This window comes from Sycon ciliatum, chromosome 10 (assembly GCF_964019385.1).
Source record: "Sycon ciliatum chromosome 10, ocSycCili1.1, whole genome shotgun sequence".
Classification (NCBI taxonomy): Eukaryota; Metazoa; Porifera; class Calcarea; order Leucosolenida; family Sycettidae; genus Sycon; species Sycon ciliatum.
The window spans coordinates 2,064,855-2,075,178 of record NC_088652.1 but is presented as its reverse complement, the minus strand read 5'-3'; the positions used below and the strand labels follow the sequence as shown (position 1 = coordinate 2,075,178).

Below are 10,324 nucleotides of genomic sequence, written 5' to 3'. Positions count from 1 at the left end.
CAGCACGAAACCATATATGGCTGCAATCGTTAGAAATGCCACTAACGCTATGGCAACGATAGCCCACAGCATTGAATTGGAGAGGTTTGAACCAGAAGACTCTGTGTTTCCATTTTCTTGAACTGAAAGAGTTGAAACACATAAGCACATGAAGAGAAAATAAGCCCATTGCTCACTGGGTACGTTCAATTACGCCCGTGATTCCATGTTGAATCGCCCGTGATTCCATGTTGAATTGCCCGTGATTCCATGTTGAATCGCCCGTGATTCCATGTTGAATCGCCCGTGATTCCATGTTGAATCGCCCCTGGCTATTCACATCGCCCCATGTGAATAGGGTGAATGGATTCCGAATCGATTCCAGGGCTCATGACCTGGAATCAAACGACGAGGTTCCATTCATGAATTGATTCATGGCAGTAATCGAACGCACTCACTACACCGTCTATTAGCGTGATAGGGAAGACCCTACAGACGTTGGCATGCATGCATGTAATTTGCTGCCAAAAGTCATCAAACTTCAAAAATAAGTCCGTTGACCCTCAGCGGAGGACGTTCAGGTTGGTTGTATCTTTGAGTTTGATGCTGCTAGGCAATCATTAGACAACTGAACTTCAACGAATATAACATTTATTTTCATGCACAAGGCTCATTACCAGTGGAAGAGAATGTGTCTCTTCTCGAGTTCCCTGCTTCGCAAAATCCCCCCTCCCCCCCCCCCCCGATAATTCTTAGTGGCGGATCCAGGATCTCAAAGGGGGGGGGGGGGGGGAGGAGGGGAGGGCATGGGTCATCTGCACACCCGGTGGCATGTGCTTTATACACAGTCTTATACCTTAATGTTATTTATTATTATTTTGCTTGTTCGCGTTGCCATCAACCTGCATAAAGCAGGTATATAGCCTTCGCTTAAGCTGCCATAAAAAAGAAAGCTCATCCTAAGCGAGAGGGCTAGAGGGAAATATAACGATAACGAGATACAGAATACAAAGAAATCCAATGAGTTCAACGTACAATTCAAAACAAGAAAGAAAGGAAAGAAAAACAGAGCCGAATCTACCGATTGATCCATCAATCGACAAAGGGGACTAATCCGTTAGTGTTGCAAAGTAGAAGCTGATTATAGTTGCAGATCTCCAGGCCAGGGCCAGCATATTGCCGATTCTGGATAGGTCTCCGTTTGGAGAGCGAGTGACGCCGCTCGGTCATGGCCGTCAGCTTCGGCTGGCCCATGGGTAATGTCTTCTTCGCCAGGAAACAGGCAAGCTTGTGGAAGTATTTTGAGTAGTGGAGCAAAAGGCGAGGGCTTGTTTCGCATTGGTACGTTCAACGTCCGTGGACTTACTTCAAATTTCAAAAAAAATCAACTTATTTCAGACCTCAATAAATACAGAGTTGGACTCTGCTGTCTTCAGGAGACTAAAATCTCCGAAGGCTACGATGGAAATATTGACAACTACCGTCTACTGTGTCTCTCGTCGTCGTGTCGACATTATGGACTCGGATTCGTGGTGGAAAAGCAGTTACTGCACCGAATATATAGATATTGGCAGGTGTCGGACCGTATCGCCGTGCTACAGTTATGGCTCTCCGGGAGAACGCTGTGCTCATTTGTAAATGTCTACGCCCCGACGTCAACACGCGTTGCAGCAGACCATTCATGCCTAGACGAGTTCTACAACAGCTTGCTGGAAACAATTCAAAAACTAAGGTCTTCATCGCTGCTGTTCCTGATGGGAGACTTCAACGCAAAACTTGGGAAACGACCACCCAGTGACTGCCACTCCGTATCCTATGCTGGTTCACACTCAAGGGGCCATCGCAACTACAGCGGCCAGACTTTGGCTGATTTCGCGTCCAGCAATTACCTATTTGCCTGTAACACGGCGTTTCAGCACCGTGCAGAACATATCACCACATGGACAGGCTGGCGCCACAACCCTAGTGGAGGTCCACCTTTACCCATTTACAACCAAATAGATTATATCCTTTGCCGTCACAGTGAAAGGTTTGTGGTGACGGATGCCAGATCATACGCCGGGACAAGCTTAGAAAGCGATCACCGTCTTGTGCTGGCAAACCTCAACCTGACTAAGTTGTACAAGAAGCTCAAGAGGCCGCCAGTAGCCATATCCAGCAACGCAAAATTCAATATATCGGAATTTAGTGACCCGACCAAGAAAGCAAAGTTAATGTTATACTGAGTCCAAGACTTCTGTTTCAAATAATACGTATCACATTACAATGGAACCTGGCTAAGACGACCGCTCATGGGACCTTCAAGACGTGGTCTCTGTTACCAGTTGGTCTCCTTATACTGTAAATATACACAATTTCCGCGCTGCAAAATTTCGGCACTTTACGATTTTTGACATTTCGGCGGCGATTTATTTTCGGCGTGGGGTAGAGGGCATGGTATAGTGCGACAGATGCTGTGAAAATTTTCATTGGCGTTATAATTTAGGCATTTTAGGTCGGTGCCGAATATAGCCGAAATTAAATAGCTGCCGAAAATTTGTATATTTACAGTACAGGGTCAATTGACTGGAAATGCGAGCATCACTTGATCCTGGTTTCAGTGGTCTTCTAGGACAGGTGGTCGCCTTATCCGAGTGGTCGCCTTGACATGCTTTACTGCACTGGTAACTAGCCTATAAACTGTCCATACATATCATAATGTGAGTGTATGTCGAACTTTACAAATGCTGCACCATGTGTAGTTGAGGTTCTTGCTTCCCATTATTAAGTAAACATTTCATGCGATGCAAGAATCCCGAGTAGAGACGAATGTACTTTACACTGCGCGGTGTGGGTGTGGGAAAGCTCTGGAATGCTGATCTGTCAGCTGTACTCTCATCGAGCATTCACACATGCCTACAAGGATCATCCTGTGGAATGGATCTTTCATCAACCACCGCACTATAACTGAATATTAGTACAGGGCCAAAGGCACAGCTGCATATCCCTTTATCTAAAATGTATCTTCGTCAGAAATTTCTTTGTCTATGTTATCTGCCTTTGTAATCCGCCTTTGTAATCTTTGCAATGGTTGGGGGATCTTCTCTATCCTCCCCCACCGTTTAGGAGCCGCATCTGACGCCTGATCATGGGGTTGTGGCGTCCCACGGAAGCAGAAAGGTGGATCTTGACCAGGGAGTTGTAATCTGCCCCCCCCCCGCCTGCCTATTTTCTGGCGTGCTTTTCGTTATCGCTCATTTCCCAATAATTATTACATACAGAAGAGAAAGTCTGAAAACTCCTATGAAAATGACATTGTTATTGGCGTGTGAGAAATATCCTTATCGCCTAAATCTCTTCCATTCAACATGCAAAGCAAAGGTCAGACAGCATACCTTCCATTGTAATGCCCACTGTCATGGAGTCACTGCCAGCTTTGTTGCTGGCTGTACATGTGTATAGACCAACATCCGCCTCCACTCCTTGCAGCACCAGCGACAGGTGCGGCCCGGTGCCTTGCGTCAGCTTGTGGTTACCCTTCCACCAGACCAAGTTCATGGGGGTGTCGCCGGTTGCATCGCACACCAGCGTGCTACTATTGCCATAGGTTATCCTTTGTGTGTAGGACCGCTTGGCGATACTGGCCGGCATTGCTGCGTAGTGATTTATAAACATGCAGAAAACATCAAAAAAATGTTCCACGGTTGTTCCCGGCACTCAGCATCAATGGTCATGAACTCAGGCAAACCTCTGCTTGGTAAGGCTTGGTTTGCATAACAAGCCTGAAGGTTCAGAGTACATCCTGATGATAATAATTTGCTGAAAATTCGAAACTGGTACACTTGAATGAGTTCTGAGTTTGCAGTGCTAAGGAACAGAGTGCGTGTCTCAACAGCTCCCATGGAGCCGGACGATTACCAATTCACCATACATTAGACCTGTGTGCAGCAAATACCCTCCTAGGCGTATGTTTGGTTACAAGGATTGACTTAGTATGAAACATAAGATCATCATCTCACCTCTTGGGGCACGAGATGACGTAATGGCACCAGGTGTGACCGCGTTTGGACGTTGTGTCTGCGAAGTTCCTGCCATTGCTTTCGTTGTACCTGTCAAAGGTCGAGATGTGGTCCGCTTTGTTCGAGGGGTTGCTGCGGGTTGGGCTGCGTGTTTGGTTGTGGGCTGGGTTTTGGGTTTGGTTGCTGGTTGGGCTACGGTTGATTGAGTGCCACCGGGCAGGGATGCGGATGCGGTTGTTGATTGGGTTGTGGGAAGGGATGTGGATGTTGGTGGTCTTGTAGGCTGAGTTGTGGGTTGCGTTGTGGGTTGCGCTGCAGGTGGGCTTGTTGGCTGAGTCGTTATCGCCAGTGCATCTGGTCAAACAAAGACAGTCATAGCCATACAACAGCATAATAGGTTATTCACACGACACGCAAACTCGCGAGTGCGCTACTCTTTTTACTCGTGTGACCAAAACGCGTGCAACATATTGAAAACTTTGCTCGGGGGTCCTAGGCCCGCTTTTGTGCTTTGCGCATGTGTAAGACCAGTGAAAATACTTGAGCATGGTACTCCAGTTACATGGGTATGCTCGAGTGCACAGACGCATGCGAGATTTCCACGGGTCTGTTGTCTGTGTGACTGCGATGGGCAGCTTGTCCACTTTTACACAAACGTGTCAGTTTCGTTCATCTTCACGTCGCGTGAATACCCTATAATACTTGAGCAGGTTATTAGTGGAAACCTGCCAGTCATTATTCTTTTTCACATTTCAAATATGGGGATTGCTGTAGCTTGTAATACCGTAAAGTACCGCCAGTGCTCCTCACTCCCCGTCCTTTCGTGGCCGCTCTGGGGAGGCAGGGTGGCCGCGAGTGTGTGAGGTGGTCTGTACTGGGGTCATGCACACACCTACGAAGCGACTGTTGCAGTAAAGCAACCGAGGTTTGGTGAAGGTAAATTCCATGTTGTTCATGCTGGCTGCAGCGCTCTGCACTGCACTTCACATGACGCACCGTACAAGTAAAATATGACGCAACCCCAAAGTTGCAAAAACAGAGTGAACCCCGTACGACTTCATTTGCAGCAGACTGTGTGACGTTCACTTCTACTTCAGTATGACCGGAAACGAGAGTCCTGTTTTTTCCATAATTCAGGGCGAGGTACTAGGTGCTCTCGCGGTACTTTACAGCAGTTCAAATCTTGACAATCAGTGGGAAAGAGATACATAAAATGTCACGCGTTCGTTCGTGATGATACCTATGGTTGTGTCGGTGATGATCGACCTTGGCATAATACGATAAGGTTTCAGTGCATTCTCCTTTCTAGGGGCGGACAGGCAGAACGCACTGCCAATGGCTTGCCGCATGTGAATTTCTTTCATCAATCAAACAACTCCTAGGAGAACTGGTAAAATGGCATTTACACCAGAGGGGGGGGGGGGGGGTGGACATCAGGGGGAATACCCTAATAAAACAAGCATAGCCAACCAGCAAACACAGGTCCTGATCCTCACCACTTGATGTTCATCCGTAGAGGGCTCAATTTGCCAAAAGCAAAGAGCGGAATACACGGACAGAAGAACGAGCAGTTGCGTTTTTCGTAACTCTCAGCTTCATGAACTGAATCAATCATCAGACGAAAGTAGACAGGTCCTGATCTTCAAAATATTGATTCAGCCAATGAGGTGACCAAAAAGCTATTAATTTCTGAAAAGGTCCTCACCTTCAAAGCAGATACGAAGAACATTGGTAAGTCTAGCAGCTGGTGGCGGAGTAATGATTCCGAAGCTTTCCCCGTCGAACTGTAGCAATTCACCATTTTGGGTCCAGAAGATAACCACTGGTCTACGCCACAACCAAAGAGCACTTTGGATCAGGTCCTTGAAGCAGGGAATTTGAACTCGTGATAAGGCTGGAAGCTGACCATTACAAAACTTGCGCGAAGCGGAATGGTTGTACGAGCCAAGCTGCGACTTGAACCACACCTTGTCGGAACCGCACGTCTTGTGCAAGGGCACTGTTTGACACAAACACGAAAGCAACACGAAGCCAGGAAATCAGACTCACATCGCTCATTGCATCATTTCCAGCACTTGTCTTTCACTGACCATGGTAGTATGTACTGTACAGTGAGGTGTAATTATTGTACAAAGGATTTCATGGCGCTGTCTTGTCCACACACACACACAAAGCAACGTAGCAAGGTTTGTAGCCAGAATGTTTTCTTGTAACAATTCTCCTGTGGAGCAACGCCACTGATCATTAACAGGACAATGCATGTCGCATATGATTATAATTATAACAATCGTGTTGTGAAGTGGCTGCAGTGGAGCTTGGGCACCTCAGCCTGAAAGGACACAGTAAATAAAACCAGCACTAATGCAGAGAATAAGAAGCAGGGTATCATTCTGCAGCTGGTGTTACATGTAGTTTAGTAGGGATACGGCCAGGTTTCGGTATCCTATTTTCGGTTTTAGAAATATTGGAGCATTCACAAACACCAATTTTGACCCATCCCCAATTATCCTATGAGGCTATATTATCTGTGTTTCCCTGGTTGTCTAACCTATAGTACCGCAGAAATATGGTCAACACGTTTACATTCATCAGATTAAATCCTGCCCCCGTTGTGTGGTTCAGGTGTACAGACAGACAGACAGACTAGCCCTTGGCGGATTATGCCGCTATAATATTATTTTGGCATAATCTCGGGATTTATTATTACAGGGGGTTTCGTCAAAAAATTATGCTCCGGCATATTACACGGATTCCAATGTGTAAGGTCGGCATAATCTTTTGGTTAAGACAAAAATTATGCTTAGGGCATGGCCGTGTGTGTATGCGTGGTTTCTCAATCCTCTATGCACAGCGTGAATACATAGTGGAACGGAGCATAATTCAGCATATTTGTTGGCATAATTGTGGCATAATCAAAAGCATAATTTGACGATTGGCCGAGCATAGTCCGCCAATGGCTAAGACAGACAGACAGACAGATTGACCGAAAAACAGACTGTAGTGCCGATAGACTGACAGACAGATGAGCAGACGAACACACGACGAGACGTACAGAACACAGGATGTAGTCAAACACAGGATGTAGTCGAACACAGGATGTAGTCGAACACAGGATGTAGTCGAACACAGGATGTAGTCGAACACAGTCGTGATACACTAGCCGTATGCTCATCTCTGACTGATGGACTCACTAGTGTTTCTGCCTGGTGGTTGGCTGATCTAGGCCTACTTTTAAACACCACGAAGACACAAATTATGTCCATAAAGCCCCGTGGTCTGCAAGACATCCGCCATCCAGTACGGTGTGTTTAGGACGTTCGACAAGCTTTACATTGTGTGAAGTACCTTGGAGTTCACGTGGATGACCACATGGCTTGGGATATACATGTCAATCACCAGGTGCGGAAAGCCCGACAAGCAATCGGTAAGCTATGGCGGCATGGACATGGCCTGACAGTGAATGCCCGCCGCACTTGGTACATTGGCATGATCCAGTCCACAGTCCATCCAGCTCTTTCTCAGCATGCACTCGGTCGTCTGGAGCGTATGACCAAGGTAGGGGTACCGGGTCTGGTCTATTTTGTTGGCACCAACGGCTACCTCTACCGCTTCTTTGCTTGCACAGACACTCGTCCTTCCTCTCGTCCACATACTTCAAATAATTATAACATTAGACTAAAACTATTAGTAATCTTCCAAAGCCGTATCCAGTCTGCTACAAGTCCCCTTTTCGACAATTTCTTTAGTCTAATTAAATGTCGCAATTGCAGTTGCATGCAATTGTCAGGATAATTTTGGGTTCCAAAGGGTTAATGCAGCATGCCCGACTAACCACCGCATCACTCGTGGTCACTCCTTCATTCTCCTGCAAATACCCTTCCTCAGAGGCCCTTATGGCCGATCGTCAATCCAGTTTGTGGGAAGGGTATTGTGAAACAGTCTCTCGGCTGAACTTCGATGCATTGGGAGAGAAGAAGTGGTTGATGCATTGCGCTCGCAAGACCTCCTTATTCTCCCAGTTGCCTAAACCGCTTTTTGTACGTGCAAAAGATCTGGATCTTACTCCTGCTTCCTTTTTTCTTTTTTTTCTTTTTTTTACTAGAGCCATGTAAATCCGTCATGTGTGAACCATGAATAAGGGGAGTGGTGGCGTGGTCTGGGATGCTCTGCCGACCTTGGGTCTCGGCTTCATCACAACCAGGCGCGCCAATAGCAGAGAGAGAGAGAGAGTCTTAATCTATACTACATTATCCTCTGCATTCTATCTCCCTTCCATGCCTGTTTTTCTCCCCTACCCACACTCTTTCTGCCCTCGCCTCTTCTAAGTCGTCTCCATGTGAGAAGGCACCATTTCCTGTTTGGTTGAACGACTATACTTAATTTAATTTATTATTTAATTTTTAATTTTTAAAATTTAAAATTTATTATTAGTATAAAATAGAAGCTCAACAACAACAATAAAGCACAGATGTGGACGAATCACAGAACAGGTAGAATACTTCACCGTTACTCGACAACCATACACACAGACAGACATACAGAAAGCCAGACATACAGATAGACAGACTTACTGCCTGAAAGACAGACAGACAGGCGCACACACATACATACACACACTGGCAGTCAGGCGGGCAACCAGCCAGACATACATACATGCAGACATACAGACAGACATATTATTATAGAAAGAACGTAAAATGGACAGACAGACAAGGGGAGACAAACAGACAGAAAGACAGACAGATTGCAAGACGTCAGACAGACAGACAGACATACATACAAACAGACAGACACACATACATACATACATACATACAAACAGGTCATTTTTGGAAATGCGTGATATCAAGGTAATTGTTCTTACCTATACACAATGAATGAGCTGTCCCCCATCGACTCGGAGGAAGCAAACTGTCAACCATTTGAAAGCCAATAGATTGAATTCCGGATTGGATCTTTACCCACACCCTCGCAGATGAACTGAGCTCTGAAAACCTGACATATTCCCTTAAGTCATGTGTGACTGTAGTAGACTCTGTCAGAGGATTGCTTAACATGTTACTGTCCGCGCCACGGCACTGCGCCATGGCTTCGTTGGCGGACGTAGGTGATTCACCAAGTCCCATGGTGCTATTGTAGTCCGTGTCATCTGTTTGACAATGTTAAATAGGAAAACATTTGCACAGTCGCAGACACACACACACACAGACACATACCAACACACATGTCCACAGACACACGGACACACGCACCAACACACAGACACACACATACACAGACACACAGACACACCCACCCACATCCACAGACAGACCGATAGAGAAACACACATACACGCACACAACCGCACAAACACCAGAGTGGGTATATGCGAGGGAGAAGCGTGAGGAAGGAACACAGGAAAGTGAGTGCTGGACGTGAGTGTGTACATCTAGTCATCTGGGAAGAGTGTTGAAACAGACGTTCGTTATTGTATACTTTATTTATAGTGGAAATTAAAACAGGCAAAATGCCTACTAACATTGGACCCACTTTGAATAAAATATTTTATAAAGGATATTGTGGAAAAGTAGAGATAGGACGTTAGTGTGAGATCAGGTAAACAGAACGTACCAGCAAGGGTTCGCTAAAAATGTAGCTTCGCATTTTGTACATGCGGATTTATTGTAGTCGAGATCGACGGACAATGTTCAAATTTCAAAGTATCATTTTATTCAGGGTTTGACGGAGTTGAAACGGAAGAGCCTCAATTGTCCACGCATTTCCCAAGTGTTCTATGCAGTACAGTCATGTAGTCAGGGATTACCGGGTGTTAGCGGCTGTCGTGAATTCCCTTCAGGAACTGGGACGATAACTTACTCTGTATTGTCATAGGCAGTTCATTGTCACTAGCGTGTAACTTGCGCGTGAATGACATATATGGTTCTATTTCTATTTCCCCTCTCTCTCTCTCTCTCTCTCTCTCTCTCTCTCTCTCTCTCCCTCTCTCTCTCTCTCTCTCTCTCTCTCTCTCTCTCTCTCTCTCTCTCTCTCTCTCTCTCTCTCTCTCTCTCCCTCTCTCTCTCTCTCTCTCTCTCTCTCTCTCTCTCTCTCTCTCTCTCTCTCTCTCTCTCTCTCTCTCTCTCTATCTCTCTCTCTCTCTCTCTCTCTCTCTCTCTCTCTCTCTCTCTCTTTCTCTCTCTGCTATTGGCGCGCCTGGTTGTGATGAAGCCGAGACCCAAGGTCGGCAGAGCATCCCAGACCACGCCACCACTCCCCTTATTCATGGCTCACACATGACGGGTTTACGTGGCTCTAGTAAAAAATTAAAAAAATTGTGTGAATGCGCCAACCGTGAGGGCACAATT

At 46.2% G+C, this 10,324-nt stretch overlaps 1 protein-coding gene across 1 annotated transcript in view; it reads right to left on the bottom strand.

Annotated features, from left to right (window-relative positions):
- LOC135826222 (mucin-2-like) overlaps positions 1 to 9,894 on the bottom strand; it is a 9,904-nt gene extending 10 nt beyond the window's left edge. Inside the window, exons 1-8 of the mRNA XM_065338851.1 lie at positions 9,837 to 9,894; positions 9,040 to 9,126; positions 8,549 to 8,551; positions 5,683 to 5,976; positions 3,978 to 4,331; positions 3,354 to 3,611; positions 64 to 122; positions 1 to 20 (exon numbers count right to left, since the gene is read on the bottom strand). The exon at positions 1 to 20 is cut by the window's left edge and continues 10 nt beyond it. Coding sequence (XP_065194923.1) covers positions 1 to 20; positions 64 to 122; positions 3,354 to 3,611; positions 3,978 to 4,331; positions 5,683 to 5,976; positions 8,549 to 8,551; positions 9,040 to 9,126; positions 9,837 to 9,894 — 1,133 coding nt within the window. The remainder of the gene's footprint in view (positions 21 to 63; positions 123 to 3,353; positions 3,612 to 3,977; positions 4,332 to 5,682; positions 5,977 to 8,548; positions 8,552 to 9,039; positions 9,127 to 9,836) is intronic.
- Positions 9,895 to 10,324: the final 430 nt, after the last annotated feature.